This window comes from Aphanomyces astaci (assembly GCF_000520075.1).
Source record: "Aphanomyces astaci strain APO3 unplaced genomic scaffold supercont1.48, whole genome shotgun sequence".
Lineage (NCBI taxonomy): Eukaryota > Oomycota > Saprolegniomycetes > Saprolegniales > Verrucalvaceae > Aphanomyces > Aphanomyces astaci.
In genome coordinates, this window is record NW_009798311.1 from 348,152 (window position 1) to 367,067 (window position 18,916).

Consider the following 18,916-nt stretch of genomic DNA (forward strand, 5'->3'; position numbering starts at 1 on the left):
GACGAAACTATTTGTTTCGCAGTCCTATGGATTATCCGGCTATTACTTTCGTAATCCCCAACTATTGCAATATTTCCGGTTACCAGACGAACCCTAAATTTCGGCAAATCAATGATTTACTGTTTGGAATGGACATCTTTACAGTTTTATTACATCAATTCCAACCATTTAAATTGAATTGTGTTTGAATCTGACTATAGAGTTTGGACATAGGATTATAAAAATGCAACTAACGTTACTAAGTTCAAGTTGTAAAAACTGCATGAGATAAGGTCCACACAACACAATCAAAATTCGGCGAATCAATGATTGTTTACGTTACAATATTTCGAAGTATTAATATTATTAATAGTATTTATACTAACAGTAAAATTACTACTATAATACTAGTACTAACGTTATACGGTAAGTACGTACTACTACTACCTCCAGACGGAAATAGAAGTCCCTTTTCATTCTTAGAGGTTTTTTCAGAATTAACCGGAATTAATTATTTTATAGAGTCTATTTATATGTATCCGGATACGAGTCACGATTTTATACTGATTATATTATAGACCTGCATTAATTTATATTCTGTACAAAACATAGTTTAAATTGTTGCTGACTATTTGTTCATGCAGGTAGAATGCATGCAAACCACAAACATTCATAGAGTAGAACCGCCTTATCCATTAGGGTATTCATCTTTAAGGTATTATATTTCACAGGGATACGGATCATACAAAGACCTTTACAACAAGCATACTTAGGGCAAAAACAGATAACACCATCAAACAAATCACCAATTCTATTAATTTTCACCAAAAGGGACTTCTATTTCCGTCTGGAGGTAGTATTATATTAATACTAAGACGTACTTCCAAGTAGTACTATTAATAGTACTTCGTAAGTTCTACGGGTAGTACTGTAGCACACAACAATTATATACTAGTACTAGTAGTATTAGAGGAACAGTTAGTGCTTTTGTGATCGATGGGGTACGAACTTACAGTAGTACTCATTCAGTACTTTTCATAGTACTACTAGACTCTATGTTAGCATTAACTGTAAAATATAATACCTCCTCCATATTTTAATATGTCCAATTCCCCGCGTTTTTTAATACTCCAATTTTGCCGCGCAACATGTCGGGATGGGAAGACAGTTCGGCGGTCCTTGGAAGCTATGGCGACAGCGCATCAAAGAAGAGGGACCGTGCGTTGGATATAACGGAGGAAGATGCACCTCTGGATGAAGAGAACAAGGACGACGAACCAGCGCCGCTCAAGGTCACGAAGAAGCGGGCCACCTTCTCCGAGCAGCACTTGCTGGGGCCGCGAGGGTTGTCCTTGGTGTACTCAACGTTCCCAACCCATTTCAATCGGGCAGTGACGCATGGAAACGAAGGTGAAGCGTTGCGGGAGCTCATCACCGCGTACAAGGAGTGGGCGTACGAGCTATACCCCGGCTTGAACTTTGAAGACCTGGTCGATAAAACAGAGGCTTTGGCCAAGAAGGCAGCGGTGTCGTCGTTCATTGCAGACCTTCGACAGCAGGAACGCAAACGCGGAGAGCCTGAAGAAGACGTGCCGGCTCCTCCCACGGCACATGAACAATGGGTGGCCATGAAGGACTACGAAGATGCATTGTTGAAGGAACAACGAGCTTCGGGACCACCCAAGGAGAGCGGCGGGCAAGATGCGAGACCTCGAGGGGGCTTTCACATTGAAGACGAAGGTGAAGCAGAGTTTGAACTGCCTACGAGCTTGCAACAACTAGATGAAGACAGCGGCAGCGAAGCCGAGTTCGACTTCACGACTGTCAGCCATCGACCCCTAGTAGACGCTGCAGACGCTCACTTGGAAGACGAGCCAGGGGCGGAAGAGCATGCGGCGCTACCGCTGGAGGAAGGGGTGCCGCCACCTCATGAATCTGCGCCAGATGTTGCCGCCGTCGACGATGCTACTGCTGCTCAAGCAAATGTCGAAACAAAATAACGAATATAAACATAAAATATTATATCAAACATGTATTACAAGGTCATGTATTCATTTTAAGAACTGTTTTGAAATAATTAAGAAAAAATACCTTCAAATAATAAAGCAAATAAAGCAATAATGTAAATATTGTCGATTTGATACAAAAAAACACGAAAAATAATCGAACGATCCTGCTAAAGTACCCGGAATTACTGGCATTCTGCTACGAGTAATGCGTAATTTCAGGGCGATTTATCGTAATTCGGTTTCGTATGCGTACTACCTTTCGCATGACGGTTGCAGGTTTGTTTGTAACCGCCGAGGGATGGCATCGCGGCGCGGTGTGCCGATGCTGGACACGGCGTCCGCGGCGGCGGTGCAGCAGAAGAACCTGCGCATCATCGAGACATTCATCGCGTCCGAGAACTCGCGGGAGCTGCAGCTGGCGCAGTGCAAGTCGGTGGAGAAGCGGGGACTGCTGGAGATGGAGTTTGCGTTGGCGCGCGCGCACGAGTCCAAGTTGTTGCATCGCATGATGCGAAAGGGCGACGACAGCGACCGCCTCGAAGACGAAGTGCACGCCATGGTGGTTGCATCTTCCAAGCGGATGCACGACATCGAAGCCATAAGTTCGCTCCCAAGGTCTCCTTTCGTCAAGAAGAAGCCACCAAAGCGACGAGTGGCGGCCCCGGCCACGAGCTACACCACGGCCATGCCAGCTATTAAACCGCGTCTGTTGTCCATGAAAGCAGCACCAAATTCGTCAAAGCCAGCCAATAGCAGCGCCAAACCAGCCATGCCCAATAGGACGAAACCAGCACCACAAACGCCGACGAAAAGCGGTACCGCACCTCGTCACACTTATGCAGCCCATACTCGATCGCAGGAGAGTGAAATTATTGCTGCACCAACGCCCCACTTGAACCCCAGCATAGAAACAAGCCTCGACAATCCACCACATTTTGACGAACGTTCTACAGCAACGTGCCATCTACGGCCAGCAACGCCTTCTTCCACAACTGGCGTCGAGCAGACTCCATTTGAGTGCTTCTTTCATGCGTATATGGGCACGCCGTCCGAGTTGCTCTTTTCCAAAGTGAAGGAAGTGGTGCTCGATGTCGAGGGCTTTGAAGTGCGCGTGCGGAAAAAGCCAAGTGCCACCCCCGTGCGCCCGTTCACGGCGGATGCAACAGCTTCGACGCCGGGCGTGCGTGGAGTGCGCGCACTCAAAGTACAACATGCGCGCGATGTGGTGGTCCATGGTGACTATGAGAGGGCACGAACGGAAGACACGGCGACAGTTCAAGTTCCACTTGACATGGGGTGCCAGGACGCACTTCAAGTTCCAGATGACACGGGGCTGCACGTGACACTTGAAGTTCCAGTTGCGGCGAATGAACGTCAAGTTCGAGCTGACAAGGAGGGATTCGACGAAGCCCGTCCAGTTCACGCGGAGTTTCAGGAAGTTCTGCAAATCCCAGTTTCCACACAAGCACTTCAAGTTCACACTGGGTTACAAAAGGCACCTCAAGTTCCAGCTGACACACGGTTGCAGGTGGCTGCACTACAAGGCCGCCAAAACCTTCAACTCAACCCTCCGACGCCAGACTCGAGCACTTTAAGTTCCTTTAGCGAGGATGGTAGCTCGTCGGCAATACCGTCCGCCGCGCTCGAAAACCTTCAACTCAACCCTCCGACGCCAGACGCAAGCACTTTAAGTTCCTTTAGCGAGGATGGTAGCTTGTCGACAATACCGTCCGCCGTGCTCGACCCTCCAGACCAGAATGACACGCCAACTCTTACTATCGTCGACGTGGCACTGCAAGTACCCGCCATTGAAACATCGTCCCCAGGTGCCACTACTAGCACCAGCCAGAACGTTAGCCCCCCGATGCTGCTTCTCCAAGTGCACGAAGTGTCAGAATCCGCCGTTCATTCCATCGTAACGAGCGCCTTGCACTCGCTCCAATCCCACTCGTTCGAAACAACTTACGACGACGACGACGATACCAGCTATGATGTGACGCCAACACTGATCAGCCCAGACAAAGACAGAAGCAGCCATCCGACTACATTTGCAGCAGCCCCCACTACCCAAGATCTGCTGGCCGTCGCCGAGAGCTTCCTGCCTACGGCTGCTGAAGCTCCTCACGACGCCCAATTGGAGATTACTAGTAGTGGTAGTAGTACTAGTAGTAGTACTACTAGTAGTACAAAGGATGCCGCAATCCAAGTGCAGCGCATGGTGCGAGGCCATCACGGCCGAAAGCAGTTCCGAGCGACGCTATACCGTGAAGCCCAGTCGTGCGGGGTGCTCGGGGCGATGCCTGGTACAACTCAAGGCGCCACTGGGTGGTACCAGGAGCAAACGACGTTCACTGCACATTATTTCGTGGTGCTGCCGTCGGGCGAGTGGCGGCCCAAGGTCCAAGTGAAGTGTCCACACATGATCCTCACACCGTACGACATGGCGCGGCACGTCCACAGCGTCATAAACGTCGTCGACAACATTGATTAACATATTAGTATTAATATAAACCCACGAGAACGTTCGAGGTCCAATCTAGGTATTAATTAGTAAGTGTAACGTTATCCGTATAAATCTGAAGTAGTATAAGAGCATCTCCACTGAGATCAGTAAATTTGGTCAATCAGTAAATCTGTGTGCCCATGTACTGAAATATCGGATCATAAGCAGGTTTCCAATCAGGACATAATAGCCTCTTCGAATGATGGTGAATTACTGGCTGGTTTAGTATGCGGATATTGGGGTGTCGATTTGAACTGCTGGTATTAATACTGGTGCAGATCATATTTATGAGATGAAAACCAATCTAACACTATTAATACTTCGAAGTTACTAGGTAACATTAATATAACGTAAGTATTGTTAGTCGATTCGAAATTGGAGTAGTGTGTGTGTGCCTTCAATTACAGTAGTGTGACACTGGACGATTTTTATATACAAAAGTCAATACAAAGAATCGATCGATAGATTTGGCAAATCAGCACAACAGTCCAAAGTTAGGGTAACAGGACAATACAGTCCTATACGATTAGTACGAGAAGACTACTACTTCGAAGTACTTCGAAGTATATATTATGGTCGACAAAGTGGCATTGTATAGTACGGCGTAAATGTATGCGATGTGGTGTTGTCGGGAAAGGCGCCGTTAAAAAGCCCATATTGCCCTTCGATGCACTCGTCTCGGATCTCTAGAAACAGGGTGTGCAGGGCCAGCGTCGCCAGATCGGGACTGCGGCACGCCACTCGCACGGCATGCATCGAGTGGAAGTGGCTTCGAATGGTGGATACCACTTGATTTTTGTATGGCTCGTCGTAGAAGATGCGCGCAGCGTCCACGTCCACCGTCTCTTGGGGCAGCACCACAATGCTACTACTACTACTAGTAGTACTAGTAGTAGAGGAGAGTGCGGTGGACAGGGGGGGCTGCTGGGGGTGGAGCGGGGGAGGTGCCAGTTTAGACCAGAGCGTGTCGAGGTGTTGGCTGGCCGATTTCGGTGCCGGAAGGGCGCTGATTACTACTACTTCGGGACTTGTGAGTTGAGTTGTGTGATTCGTTGCCATGAGTTGTGGGGCTACAGTAGGGGTAGTGCTCCCTGTCCCTGGAACGGCACTGGGCTCCAAAGCTGCGTCGTGGGGCTCGTCGTGTGGGAGTAGTCGTTTCCTTTCAATCATACTGCTGCAGTGGCGTGCTGTGGTTATTTGAGGCTCACAAACTGTGGTCGTAGCAGCCAAGTCGTTTGGTTGACTGGACTGGTCACATTCTGGACTTTGGATGGCATCTGGCACGATTAATGCTGCTTCCAACGACGCCAGCAATGCGTTCGTATTGTCCGCTCTCTCTTGTAGTCTTGTTGTTGGCTGCATATTTGCAGGTGAACGTGTGTGTGTCGTGGGTAGTAACGGGGGCACAGAAGGGCAAAGAACGGGGGTCTTTTGGGCGGCGTACTGCGGGTAGCAGGTATCGCAAAATAGCACTTGGTTATACAGCCGATTTCGGTCTTTTGGATGGAGTGATGTCAGGTGATGGTCCCATTCGTGTTCGAAATGGTCGACGCAAAAGTTTACAAACAGATAATCCTAGGATGAAAAAATTATATATTGAAAACAGGACAAATATATATAATAATAGTATGTGCATTAAAATCATATACGATAGATCGGTGGCGTAACTTGCCTTGTACAGCATCGACAGGTTTGGATTTGGAGGGCGTTGACACCCCTTGCCCATACAATTTGTACTTGTCTACGACGAAACATTGTCAAGATTTTGCGTTCAATTGTATATGTATATATATATATATATATATATATAATATAATAAACATTTTTTACCCGAGAAATATTTTGTTCATATTGATTGCTAGAATCCCGTTGTGCCGATACTGTGGCTCGTTTGCATCGAAACGCTTTAACTTGGATGAGCCACCATTGTCCTTGGTCGTTTTGAATCAAGTCGACTACAACCTGCTGAAACTTCACCTAGACAATTATATCTATCAATATATATATATTTATCAAGAATCCGATATATACTAGTATGTCTCGAATAGAACCTTCACATTTTACAGTACAATAACGTACGTTTAACGTGGGTTCCAGTACCCGCACCAAGTTTGCTGTCAGGCCTTTGGGCACCGGCCACGACGAGCTACAGAATACAAAACGAGCAATGTCAAATGTTCTACTACTAGTATTACTAGGCAATGTAGTAGTTAGTACCTCGAGGTACTTTTGTCGATATGGCAACTGTCCATGCATTTTGTGTTGGTAAAGTGGTGGTTCTGGTCTGTGAGAACCCATACAAACGGGTGTTTGGGCTGCCATACACTGCGCACGAGCCACGCTTTCGATCCCTTTGGTTGGATATACTCTTGCAAGGCTGCGACTCTAATATTATAGAACCATACAAATCCCTCATATCCACCCAGAATAATAATAAAAATAAGTAGTAGTACTATACACCCATAGTAATAATAAAAGTAGTACTAGTATACATACTGGGTAGGGTTGTGGGCAATGGTTTCCAAATGCTGTAGGATGGCCAGCTTGGAGTGCAGAAAGTGGATGTCGTTGCCAGGGCCAAGTGGCACCTTATAACAAGCCAACACAGTTTGTGCGTCAGAGGTATTCCTTCTTGATAGCAGGTTCACAATGCGGTGGGCGTCCTTCGTTACGGCTACTGTCGACGGGTACATTTTGACTTGGAGGATTGTTGGGGTGACAGTGTAGAGCAGTGTAAAGCTGCCGGCGCCATCGCACACGAATGTACAAGGCATGTGCATTCCAATGTCTTGTTGGTGGACGCTGGTTAGCGCCGTGAAGAACTCTAGTCGGGGGCCACTTGTAGTAGCAGTACGACTAGTAGTACTACTACTAGTGGGGGTTGTGGATTCGTAGCTGCATTCGGCCACGAGAGAGTGAAACCGGGCGAGCTGTTGAAGCTTGGGATCAGGTGGACGCGTCTGGCCGAGTGCCGGGAGCGACGCCGTCTGTCGTCGGAGGAGATGGACCTGATTCTGAGTCTGATTCGTCTGATTCTGATTCAACTCTGGTCGTCGGTGGAGGGGCTTCAACAGCCGCGCCGCCGCCCCCTTGGACCCTTTTTTGGGCGGCGACGCTGGGAATGCCGTCGACAGCCACGACTCGAACGCCGGTAGCATGTCCGCACTACCTGTAAGAGCCTATCTTTAGTCTTTCGGTGGCCCAATCTCACGTTTGATTGGCTATAATATATCAATCTCTCGCTTCCCATTGGTTCAATCCTGAAACCTCCAGTCCTGGGTCGATGTCACGTTTGATTGGCTATAATTCATCAATACCTTGCTTTCGACCGTTTCATTGGTTCTAATTCATAATTCGTGTTCTCAAATTGGTACTGAAGTAAAATATATTTTAATATACTCCGGAGTATTTTACTTCAGTGACATGATGTAGTACCTAACAGGTCCAATTTGATAGTATATCTTAAAAGATATACTATCAAATTGGACCTGTTAGTTACTACATCACGTCCTCGAGGTTGATTGATTGGCTATAATTGAAGCATCTCTCGCATGCGATTGGTCCATCGAATAAAAACAATCCCATCTAGTTAGTATCTACTACTAGTTAAAACACTTTGCCGCGAACCACGGCTTCAGGCACGGGCTGTTCGTCAATGTCTATCTCTTCGTCGTTGGTCGTCTGGTCTTCCTTTTCGAGTGTTTCCATGGCATCTCCGGGCACAATCGTACTACTACTAGTAATACTAGTAGGCGCTGCCTGGTTGGTGCTACTAGCCACCATATTGAGCGCGCCGGCAGCCGTGCCAATATAATTGACGGTAGCGTACAACATCTGCACACTGCGCTTGATCCGAAGCATGTCGAGGAAGGTTTCTTCGTTCCCGTGCTCGATTTCAAATGCATGCCACTTGCTCCAGAACGAATCTTCGTGTTGGCGGGGGTCACAACACTGCCCAATATGGGCATAGATGGCTCTGGCTCTATGCAATTCGCCCAGCAGCGTTTCGAAGCGGCAGAACTCAAGCCCCAGTTGCCATACAGTTTCATTCGGGAGGTGGCCCATCGCGCGCTCGTAAATGGCGCGAACGGCCACGACACCCGCTAATTGCTGTGCTTTTTTGATGTAAAACTGGTACAACTCGAGCTGGACATGTGGGAGTGACTCGACTTTGGTCGTCGCCTCTATATATATGCAACCGTGAAATATAGATAGATATAGGAAGAGGAGTTCGTAGAAGTAGAACTGTGTATATATAAAAGACAAAAAAAAGATGAAATCTGTGCCAAAAAGGGAAAAACCAGGATCCAACCCAACCTGTGACACAATCCAATGAAAAAAAACAATATATATTATCAAGTCGATTCGAAATTATATATATATATAGTGCTGCTCCCCATCACCGAATGGCCGAGCAGCACCAAATCGGTACACATTCGACCAATCAAAACCCAGTTCACGAATCAAGTAGCCAATCAAATCATCCACTTAAGTCCGTGTGTGACTGAAATTAGTGTGATACTGGACATACAAAAGGCAGGAGAAACAATCGATATGAAAAATTTCAGCACAAACGTAGTCAAAGTATTTGGACTCAAAGGACAATCAACCTATATAAATATATAACTATATATATATATATATCAATGCATCACGTACGCTCATAAATCTCGTCTGCGCATTGCGCCACAGTCGAAGTATTTAGCCTCAAAATACATACATAAATATATATAAATATAAATAAATATACATATATATATATCACGTACGCTCATAAATCGTCTGCGCATTGCGCCACAGTCCATACTTTTCTTCGAGGGCAGCGTACTGTTTGTAAAAATCGGCCATATCGGCAACTGGTGCCACATTGAGCACCTGGTCGTACAAATCCCTGGCCCGCTCCAGCTTAGTGCCTTGATATCTGTGGGTAAATGCCGCAAGGTACGCCGTCCAGATGGGTTTTGCATGGGGGAACGCTGGAAATAGCTGCACGGCTTTCTCGTACACATGAAACGCGTCTTCAAAGTACTCGTGGGTCTCCAAATAAGCCGTAAACTGTAGCACCAACACGGGCGTGGCCAGCTTGAGGTCAATCAAGTGCTCGTACGCACTTCGAGTGGATGGCACATCGCCCAGCGATTCCTCGAGATCCACCCGCAAGTGCCACAGCTTTAACGATCGCATCACTGGCTTTTGGCGGCACGCGGCGCGCGCGAACTCGAGTGCCGCGTCGTACGCCCCGTGTCGCAGCTCGAGCTCGATTTGCGCGCACACAATAGCCGCACGTTCGTCCAGAGATCGGAATGACGACGCCAAACGGTGTCGCGCTTTTTCAAAGACGGCGCGAGCGTTTGCCACGTCATTGTGGGCTTCGTAAAAGCTGGCAAATGAGATCCAAAGCGAGCTCAAAGCGCCCACGGCTAAGGTCGAGTCGATTGTTTTCAACGCTTCCGTGTACGTTTGCACAATCAAGATGGGCGACGGAGTACTACTAGTAGTACTAGCACTAGTACTAGTGAGTGCGATGCGCTGGTGCCAGTGGGCTACAGAGTGGGGGTTCTGGCGAAGGTACACGGCGTTCAAGAGCAGAGGCCGCCGCTCCGCCAAGTCTTCGTACAGATGCAAAGTACGCGATAGCTCAGGGCTAGTTGGGTCCTATTATATATATATATATATATAGTGTGTGAGAATGAATATGATGGGATATATATATATATATATAGAGAGAGAGAGAGTGAGAATGGGTTGGATAACTGGGACATACTCGAAATAGTATATATCTACATGATGTATGAGGATAAGGATGATTCACTGCAGGAAAAATGAAAAAAAGTACGAAAAGCAATGAAAAACTTGCAAAAGTAATTATTATATATGAGTGGGTCAAATATCACTCTAGGGAATAGACTGAGTAGAATTCGAAGGAATAGATGGAGAATATATGGCCAACGAACTAGCCAATCAATTTAATGCACATGAAATGATTTCAACCAATCACAGCGAGTCGTCTAGAGTAGGTTCATCTTGAAATGTGCATACCATACTATATATATTCTGAAAAGACCCCACCACCCCAAATATATATATATATATTCAACATAATAATATTCGATATACCTGCATTTCCGCCGTGACCAGCGCTTCCAAAAACTTGACGTAAGCGTCAAAAATGAGCGAAAAATCGCGCACCGTCAGCACCGCGGCCTACGAAAAAACGTGTCGATTTTTGTAAAAAACCTCGAAAAAAACGCTAAAAAATCGCTAAAAAAACCCTTCAAACTTGATTCCTTCTCTACTTACCAAGCCTTCTTCGTACACATCCCGAGCACTTTCAAACATGCCAAGACGCATGTAATAGGTGGCCAGCGCGCACCAGAAGCGGCCGACTTCGTCCGAGAACAGATGCACACCCGAGCGCAAGATGGCGTCGACGTTGAGCGCGGAGCTGATGTCGTCGGGGTGGGAGCTGATGAGGCTGCACAGTTCCATCCACAGAGCATGGCGGGAGGACGGGGGATGCGGCTGGTTGAGCACATGCACGAGCTGGATGCTGGCCTCTTCCCACAGCTCCATGGAGAGGAGGTAGCGGACGTACTCTTCGCGGCCGGACGGATCGAACATGAGGAAGCGGCGGTAGACGCGGATCGCCGTGGACGCAACTCCCTGCGCATGGATGAACGCGAGGTATGGACCCCAGATGCGCTTGTGCTGGGTGATGGGGAGCGCTCGAAGCGCGCGGTCGAACACGCGACGGGTACGCGTGCCCCAGCGGAGGTGGTCGAGAAGGGACAGGTACTGTAGCCATATGCGCGGCATCTTGTGCAGATGCACCAACGCGTCTTCGTACAAGAGCGTGAGCTCGACGAGTTCGGGGCGGTCAATGCGAAGTCCGCGCACCAACGCGTAGCTTTCGTCCAGGAAACGCTTCCATAGCTTGTAACTCAATGGGACGTACGACAGAGCGCGGCGAAACAGCGCCACACGCTCCTTGGACAAACGGTGTCCGCTGGGTTTCGTGTGCAGCAAGTTGAGGTACGACGTCCATGTCTCGATCGAGTACGGGTTGCGCGCCACGTCCTCTTCAAACTGCGCCTCCATGGACTCTTGCGACTAATGTGCATATGCTTGTCAAGGATACATGCAGGAGCTTGTCATCTACCTGCAGGTACGCGCGAACGTCTTCCATCGCCACGAGTGCTGCCATGATGCTCTTGGTGGATGGAACAACCAGCCACAAATCCAATTTCGAGTACCCGTTGAAACTTTATCGAATCAACGTTCTCCATAATTGAATATATATATATATATATATATTTGGCATTCCGTCAAATGTTGAATATATCATTGGGCAAGGGCCAAATATAAAATATCAAAGGTACCGTTGGAACACAATACGTCGAAGCTTTTTATTGAAATTCCGTGATTATCTTGAGGATAGTATACAGATTAAAATTCCTGGTTTGTATTCGATCCAGTTGCCTGATAACCAGTAAAAGCAGTTTACATCATGCAAGCTCTGTTGCGCGTCGCCCGCAGCGCTGTTGCCGCGCCGGCTCTGAAGATGCCCAGCGCAGGTAAGGAGTCCATGTGACTGGCACGAAGATCATGACAGTCTCTTAGCTGCCTTCTCGTCCTTCGAGGTTGCATCCCGCGGCTTCCCCGCGCAACAAGCGCCGGTCCGCCCGCCCATTCTCTTCCAAGCGGATGATGCCCTGGATGCCGTGTTGGAGAACCTCCGCTTGTCGTCTGAACCCATCATTGGCATGCAACTGCTAGGTAGAAACTCCCGCAAGCCCAAGAAGGTACACATGTTCATGCATGATGCGCGACTTCCACCGACCCTACTTCACCCGTCCATCATCGATCTTAGGCCAACCACGGCAAGCGTCCTTGCTCGCACGTCCGCCGCCGCTCCAAGCGATTGAAGTAAGCGCGAGATCAACGTCGAGCGCGTTGCTACTAGACAAACAGACGCCCATACCTATCATCAATACACTGCGGTTTATATATATGCCATTCCAAGGCTACTTACTCTTGGTGCATTATCCGATGATGACTGCTACTCCTACTCCAGTCGTCGTCTTCACTATGGGCAGGCATGTAATACGCTATCGCTTCTTCGAGCAGTTCCTGGTGCAGTGGCGGCGGCGGCTTGAACTGGAACGGCTCGAGGAGGGTCATGGTGACCTTGACGACCTCTTGCAGTTGCTTGAGTTGCGCGTCGAGGCCGCTGAGAGTCGCCTTGATCTCCTCCACATCCCTTCGTAACTCGTCGACCGCTTCGACAGCGTCATGATTGAACGCTTCATTCGAATGGTTGGTCTTCCGCTTGATGCGGCGCATGAGGTGGGGCTTGTGCTGGACGAAGTGGACGTGTTGGAAGACCACACTGGTGGCCACGTCCGAGACCTTGGCGCCTTTGACAAACCCGTAGAAGTTGAGCTGTCGGACAAAGCTCGTGTACTTGCTGTGCTTGAAGTACTGGGGCAGGACCAACCGGGCAAACTCGAGCGGCGCGGAGATCTCGAACGCACTCCCGCCGTGGCACCATCCGCCTAGGAAGGACGGCATCGCATGTAGCATGTCGAACAGCTTCTGCAGGAACATGGGCGCGGACGACTTCATGTTGAAAGATGAGCGACCGTGCATAGATTGCAGCCTTTCTATGTCCAACAGCCAATCACATGCGTTGGACGAAGACTTGAAATATTTGGCCCAATCACAAAACTCCAGAAAACTACTGACCAGATCGTACGATAGGCTTTTTCTTTTCTTTTTCTTTTTTTATATGTGCTAATTACTACGTAGTAGTATCCATTGAATCCCACGGCAGAAAAAGACGATTTGGCGGTTCTACAGTACAGTGTAGAACTAAGGTGATTCATGTAATTTCCGGTCAGCAAATGGCCAATAATCACAATCATACAAGGAAAATGATTGGACAAAATTAGGTACTGTACATGTAAGATTTAATATCTGCTTGTCATGTAATACAGTGTTTATATTAGTTGCACTTCTAAATTTAATTACTTGAACACTTTATATATATCATTATTTACAGGTTCTGAGGATTGAAATCAAGCATACATTATTACTGGACGGGAATTAAATTCACACAGGGAAATTTCAATTTTAGAAATTCGACGAGCAAATGGACCACTACACCATTTTGCAGTTAAGTTGGACGAATGCCCGATATATTTGGCCGTGCGCCCGATATATTTGGCGATGTACCCGATATATTTGGCGATGTGCCCAATATAATTAGCTGTGTGCCCAAGTAATTGGCCATCTGCCCGATGAATTGTGTCGTGTGCCCGATGAAATTGAAATAACTCAAATAATTATATTCCATCGAGTGCAAATCAGTTTTGGTGGAAACATCATGTGGTTGCAGTTCAGAGGAAAACGCCCGAAGGCAATTTATACTTGAATAAAGTATAGTTTACTCCAACGTTTCGTCCATACTTCAACTCTGTCCAAAATTTGATTCTGTCGCGCCCAGAGCTCATTTTTCGATTTACCTCAAGGAACGCACCCACGATGGACGCGCGGAGGCCATGGGCAACATGGGCGTTGGTATGTGACGTCACAGCAACGATGCGGCATCTATCGTTTGACGACCATTTCTATATTGAATTGACTTTTTTATTGCGTGATTTCCATTTTCATCGGGCACATGGCACAATTCATCGGGCACATGGCCAATTACTTGGGCACACGGCTAATTATATCAGGCACACGACATCCGTGTGCCAAATTAAACGGGCACACGGCTAATTATATCGGGCACACCACCAAATATATCGGGCGTACGGCCAAATATATCGGGCATTCGTCCAACTTAACTGCAAAAAGGTGTAGTATGCGATACAAAGGATGGGACCTGTATAAAGTTATAAAGTTCGTCATGATCTTCAAAATGCATGTTTTCGCAGCCTCATCGGATGAATGGGTGACGAGTTATGGCACTCAGAAAGTACTGTAGGCCAAGCTGGCTGGGAATTACATGAATCATGTTACGTACTAGTATGCAGGATAGATCTCACGACTAACTACTGTATAGTACTAGTATACCGGGAGGACAAGGTACTACAGTAGTGTGTTGAATCAGACATATTGAAATCCTTATATTGGAATCCTTATATCGGGCAAAACAACATTCGAGCTCTTCACGGCGTCCCAAGTTTGGCCTGCATACATATACGAATAACCACGTGCATTTGTATTGCAAGTCTTTTGATTTTGCATACAGTAAGTCAAAACTGTGGATGTCGTAACTAATTGCACTACTGGCTTGACTTGTATCAATAATGAAATCCAGTGGAAGGAGGGGAAGTTGCAAGTAGTTTTCAGATATAGCATGAGCCAATCAAAATCGATTTACCTCGTTTTTTTTTACGATTTAGAAAAGACGGCAAGGTATACAGGGAACGACGCTGAGTAACGGCGCGGGAATAAATTTTCAAATCAGCCAATTATAATCATCGATATCGTTACCTCGACTATGATTGGCGGAATTTTTCCCAGCACAAGTTAAACAACTTTCCACCCCACTACTTGATAACCTTGAATGTCAGTGCTACCTGCAGCCACAGTGCTGCCAACGAAGCCTCGACACTGACCGACGCTCACCCAAAAGCTCGATGTCGTACGCTTAGCTGAAGGCACGACTGTTCGACATGCACCTGTAATGACCGGCTAACTCGGGACCAATTATGGAGGGGAGTTGTGTATTCTATGGCATGTAGTTCCATTGACCCATACAGTATACTTTTTTCTTTACTTGAATAGAATATTAAATTGTAGTATTTTTATAAGGGGTCATATCACATTTTGTTCGTCCCCATGAGGGGTGCAAATCCAGTCCATGTGTCACAGCGTTGTAATGCAATATGTGTAATAGGCATTTTTATGACCTTGATCCCTTGTGATAATTAGTTTCCTGCAAGAATGAGGACTTGAAAACCATGGCTTCGATGTCTTCCTAGTACTAATTACTCTTTATATTCATAGCCTTTGTAATCTTATATTCAAAGCTCATTTTTTTCATTCGATACTTCTTTTATATTTTGGTTTTGTGAGCCTCAATTGGTCAATTCGAACCGCGTCTCTGTCCAATCACAACTCCTCATCACGCCGCTACTCAGCGTCGTTCCCTGTAGTGTGTTGAGTAAAAAATCGCAAAAAAGAGGGAAAAAAGTACGAAACTGTACTTTGCATTTGCTAAATCCTATTAACGTGTAGGTACAGTAGTCCCCCACAATACCGAACCCACGTAAAGTCGATATCCTTTCCAAATGTATAAAATTCCAATAGACTCATACATCCGTTTATAGAGTTTTTTTCAAAATTTGAAATAGTCCACAACACATGATAAACAAGTATTTGGTACTCAAATCATGCCGTCGCCACACCCGTCGAGGCTACGGCTGACGAACAAAAATCAACGTTGCTCGAGGAACGCTACGAGGCCTCCACCTGCGCCAATGGGCGCTCGCGGCTTTCCAGCTGCCCAAACTACCTGCCAAGTCAACTATGTCGGGGTGGCTTACCGCATACTGCATACTGGAATACTTGACGAAGTAGTATACGAATTGACTAATAGTTTTAATAACTTGTAATGTGATGGGTTTTGTCTTCTGGAGTTTGCCAGGGTATCAACCCCCGCCAGGGTATCAACCCCCGCCAGGGTATCAACCCTCTCCTGAATTCGAATATGTTATCCATTTTCCAATCAGGGCACTTTCGTTGTCGTGGTTTGACAAAACATATGGATTATTCTGACCAATCAGAGACTTGGTACCCAAGCAAATATCCTGTAGCATTTTATACCTCTTAGTCCTGTGATACCTCTAATATCGGATTGCGATGAAAGGTTCGCTATTGTGGGGGCTACTGTATCGGATTACAGTATAATTCTACATTAACGTTATGAAGCCAAAATTAAGGTCTATTCGCGAGTGTTATGAATTCGATAAGTCTTTTCCTGTTATAATTCATGATCATTCACGCCAGTTCAACCACAAACAGCTTCAAACAATCAATTTCTGTCCAATTTCACTATTTACGGTAAGCTTCAATCTCGAAACTACCGGTAACGTTAGGTAGATGTCCAAGTATTGAATGTACAGCCGCCAAAACTACGTGAGTTGGTTGCCTATGAACCATTAGAAGATGGCTCGGCAGCGTTGATTAGTACTATATGTATTTCGAAATACTAAGTTAGTACAAACTATCGATCGATCTGATGTACTCCGGAGTACAATTAACACTGGTACCCAGTAGCAGCGTCGACCCCATCGCACTGGACATAGAACGGCGCCAGTGCACTCGGGTCTTGCAATTGGTCAGCGGCAGCATTGTCCTCGGCTAGGAATTCCAATGCTTCGATGAGAGAATCCCGTATTTGAAGGGGATGGTAGCTCGCTGGCGGGGGTTTCTGCTGGACACTCGAGATCATCTGAGTGAGTTGGCTTAGTTGAGTCGACAGTGCCACCAGCGTGGCCTTGATGTCGGACACGTCGTGGCGAAGCTCTTCTACTTCATCGACGGTGTCGCAGATCTCGGAGAAGTTGGTTTTCCGCTTGATTTTAGTCATGAGATGGGGTTTGTGCTGGTTAAAGTGGGGGTGGCGGAACACCAGTGTCTTGTGCTGGGACTCGTGGGCGATGAGCAACACCACGTCGGACTTGCACGTTTGGAACCCATAAAAGTTGAGCTGGCGCACAAAGCTCGAGAACTTGCTGTGTTTAAAGTACTTGGGTAGCATGAGCTGGGCAAAGTCGACTGGGCACTTGATCTCAATGGCGCTGCCGCCGCGGCACCATCCGCCAACAGACGGCGGCGTCATACTCATCATGTCGAACAGCTTCTTGACGAACATGGCGCCGGAAGGACTTCGCCTTGCCATGGAAGTTGCATGTAACGACGACATGATGGACAATGGAGGGAACGTTTTGAAATGAGGACATAGGAAACACTGTACCAGTATGTCAAAGCTCATGATCCTCAATTAAATTTCTCAATTGAGTAACGGGATGACGAATTTCGGCGTTTGGGCTACATTTTCGGTACTCAATTGAGTACTATACAGTATGATGTGTTTAGTGTTTTGTGAGTGTAGGTTCTTTGACGCATACACTTTGAACTATTTGTTCACACTTTGGATGGTCAATATGCAATCACGGGAAGGTTAAGTCTCGGCAAGCAGCTAGTAGTCTAATATTAGTAGTACGAACTATTAATACATAGCCATTCACAATATTCCACAGACGCCACCAAACTACAATCCTGACAGGTTGTCCAGAGGACTACACAGTCCTTGCGCCGCTCTTTTGAGAGTGGATTGTGCTGCCCTACCCCCACATAATCAATCAACTTACTTATAAATCGCTGTAGTGGTTTGCTCTGATGTTATCTCGTTGAACGCCACTGTGGTCGATTTACAATATGAGATTTGCGTGTATTCGATACACATATATACGCGACAGCTCTGCATTGTCAATTCGAATATTTATTTACAGATGAGGTCCATAGTGTCTTGACATGATATCGTCTCTTCCAATATGTCTGTTAACAAGTACGGTACTGTACTTATGTTTTGGTGGTACTGTAATGGTCACTGTTGATGTTGGAGTGTGACATTTTTGCCTTATTAATGTACAGAGCTATGAATATTTTTGACTTCATTTTGAATATACTAACGTGATCGACCATTGATCAGCCAAATTTTCAAAATTTTCAAACTAAAATATCTCAATTGGTTTTCATGGCATTTCATTGAAACCAACATTTCCGGAAAGCTGACGGAAAGCTCTTTCGCGGCATATTCAAATGTATCAATTTAAACAATACTTGGCAGGCCAAAAAAATGTCAAAGTTCGGCACTTTACACAGTCGATCATTGATCGGCCAAAATTTAGACTTGAATTAAGTATTGAAAAAAGTTGGGTCAATTTTTCGCTCCAAAAATTCAAATACTATGTCTCAAAGGTTTACTAAATTTCAACAGGTATACGTATTCAGAGTAAGAGCTGCAAGTATTGTTCAACGTTAAATTGTTTACCTCCATCATATTATACAGGTAAAACTTATCACAAGGATTTATTTTGTCCAATGAAACATCGTATTAATTTCAATTGGACGAAACACCTTGGCCGATCGATGGTCATTTGGCCGATCAATGGTCGATCACGTTAGTATGTAGTTTACACTCGTTTGTCATACTTCGAAGTACTAGAGTAGTCTCTACTATGCACTTCATAGTCAAAGGATCCAGTACGTACTTCGCAATATTGTCTTTCTTTTACCCCAAATTTGGACTTTTGTGCGGATTCCCCATCGATCGATTCGTTGTACTGACTTTTGTATGTAAAAATGGTCGAGTCTGAAATTTATTTCACACACTAAATCGATGTGGAAT

The 18,916-nt window shown here is 46.3% G+C and overlaps 7 protein-coding genes across 8 annotated transcripts; 2 read left to right on the forward strand and 5 right to left on the reverse strand.

Annotated features, from left to right (window-relative positions):
- Positions 1 to 1,051: 1,051 nt before the first annotated feature.
- Positions 1,052 to 2,025, reverse strand: H257_13426 (hypothetical protein). Its single transcript, XM_009840932.1, has one exon. It carries the CDS (start codon positions 1,607 to 1,609, stop codon positions 1,166 to 1,168), a length of 444 nt encoding a protein of 147 aa, XP_009839234.1. The 5' UTR covers positions 1,610 to 2,025; the 3' UTR covers positions 1,052 to 1,165.
- A 261-nt stretch (positions 2,026 to 2,286) lies between these two features.
- On the forward strand, positions 2,287 to 4,479 carry H257_13427 (hypothetical protein; the record flags this gene model as incomplete). The annotated part of the gene is made up of 1 exon (XM_009840933.1): positions 2,287 to 4,479. The coding sequence occupies one exon, from the start codon at positions 2,287 to 2,289 to the stop codon at positions 4,477 to 4,479; it is 2,193 nt and encodes a 730-aa protein (XP_009839235.1).
- A 579-nt stretch (positions 4,480 to 5,058) lies between these two features.
- H257_13428 (hypothetical protein) lies at positions 5,059 to 7,649 on the reverse strand (the record flags this gene model as incomplete). The annotated part of the gene is made up of 5 exons (XM_009840934.1): positions 5,059 to 6,066; positions 6,373 to 6,468; positions 6,571 to 6,637; positions 6,709 to 6,876; positions 6,988 to 7,649. The coding sequence occupies 5 exons, from the start codon at positions 7,647 to 7,649 to the stop codon at positions 5,062 to 5,064; spliced, it is 1,998 nt and encodes a 665-aa protein (XP_009839236.1). The 3' UTR covers positions 5,059 to 5,061.
- Positions 7,650 to 8,049: 400 nt separating this feature from the next.
- On the reverse strand, positions 8,050 to 11,772 carry H257_13429. Of its 2 annotated transcripts, none has more exons than XM_009840935.1 (5): positions 11,651 to 11,772; positions 10,792 to 11,601; positions 10,609 to 10,695; positions 9,261 to 10,146; positions 8,050 to 8,675 (listed from the first exon to the last, which is right to left on the reverse strand). In XM_009840935.1, exons 1-5 carry the CDS (start codon positions 11,693 to 11,695, stop codon positions 8,098 to 8,100), a joined length of 2,406 nt encoding a protein of 801 aa, XP_009839237.1. In that variant the 5' UTR covers positions 11,696 to 11,772; the 3' UTR covers positions 8,050 to 8,097. The 2 variants fall into 2 exon arrangements, with proteins under 2 accessions (XP_009839237.1, XP_009839238.1); XM_009840936.1 differs by having other exon boundaries at positions 9,151 to 10,146.
- A 100-nt stretch (positions 11,773 to 11,872) lies between these two features.
- H257_13430 (hypothetical protein) lies at positions 11,873 to 13,122 on the reverse strand. Its single transcript, XM_009840937.1, has 2 exons — positions 12,524 to 13,122; positions 11,873 to 12,472 (listed from the first exon to the last, which is right to left on the reverse strand). Exons 1-2 carry the CDS (start codon positions 13,114 to 13,116, stop codon positions 12,451 to 12,453), a joined length of 615 nt encoding a protein of 204 aa, XP_009839239.1. The 5' UTR covers positions 13,117 to 13,122; the 3' UTR covers positions 11,873 to 12,450.
- Positions 11,874 to 13,124, forward strand: H257_13431 (hypothetical protein). Its single transcript, XM_009840938.1, has 3 exons — positions 11,874 to 12,065; positions 12,112 to 12,293; positions 12,362 to 13,124. The coding sequence occupies exons 1-3, from the start codon at positions 11,999 to 12,001 to the stop codon at positions 12,419 to 12,421; spliced, it is 309 nt and encodes a 102-aa protein (XP_009839240.1). The 5' UTR covers positions 11,874 to 11,998; the 3' UTR covers positions 12,422 to 13,124.
- A 3,635-nt stretch (positions 13,125 to 16,759) lies between these two features.
- Positions 16,760 to 17,377, reverse strand: H257_13432 (hypothetical protein; the record flags this gene model as incomplete). Its single annotated transcript, XM_009840939.1, has 1 exon — positions 16,760 to 17,377. The coding sequence occupies one exon, from the start codon at positions 17,375 to 17,377 to the stop codon at positions 16,760 to 16,762; it is 618 nt and encodes a 205-aa protein (XP_009839241.1).
- Between the last annotated feature and the right edge of the window lie 1,539 nt (positions 17,378 to 18,916).

What these genes read in the sequence shown, in the direction of transcription:
- H257_13426 (XM_009840932.1), bottom strand. Translation starts at nt 1,609, where the DNA reads ATGGCCACCCATTGTTCATGTGCCGTGGGAGGAGCCGGCACGTCTTCT.
- H257_13429 (XM_009840935.1), bottom strand. Translation starts at nt 11,695, where the DNA reads ATGGCAGCACTCGTGGCGATGGAAGACGTTCGCGCGTACCTGCAG. An exon ending in ATGTGTACGAAGAAGGCTTG is followed by an intron (nt 10,696 to 10,791) that starts GTAAGTAGAGAA and finishes GTTTTTTCGTAG; the next exon opens with GCCGCGGTGCTGACGGTGCG. An exon ending in TGCGCAGACGATTTATGAGC is followed by an intron (nt 8,676 to 9,260) that starts GTACGTGATATA and finishes GCATATATATAG; the next exon opens with AGGCGACGACCAAAGTCGAG.
- H257_13431 (XM_009840938.1), top strand. Translation starts at nt 11,999, where the DNA reads ATGCAAGCTCTGTTGCGCGTCGCCCGCAGCGCTGTTGCCGCGCCGGCT. An exon ending in TCTGAAGATGCCCAGCGCAG is followed by an intron (nt 12,066 to 12,111) that starts GTAAGGAGTCCA and finishes ACAGTCTCTTAG; the next exon opens with CTGCCTTCTCGTCCTTCGAG. An exon ending in ACTCCCGCAAGCCCAAGAAG is followed by an intron (nt 12,294 to 12,361) that starts GTACACATGTTC and finishes CATCGATCTTAG; the next exon opens with GCCAACCACGGCAAGCGTCC.
- H257_13430 (XM_009840937.1), bottom strand. Translation starts at nt 13,116, where the DNA reads ATGAAGTCGTCCGCGCCCATGTTCCTGCAGAAGCTGTTCGACATGCTA. An exon ending in CATCGGATAATGCACCAAGA is followed by an intron (nt 12,473 to 12,523) that starts GTAAGTAGCCTT and finishes TATTGATGATAG; the next exon opens with GTATGGGCGTCTGTTTGTCT.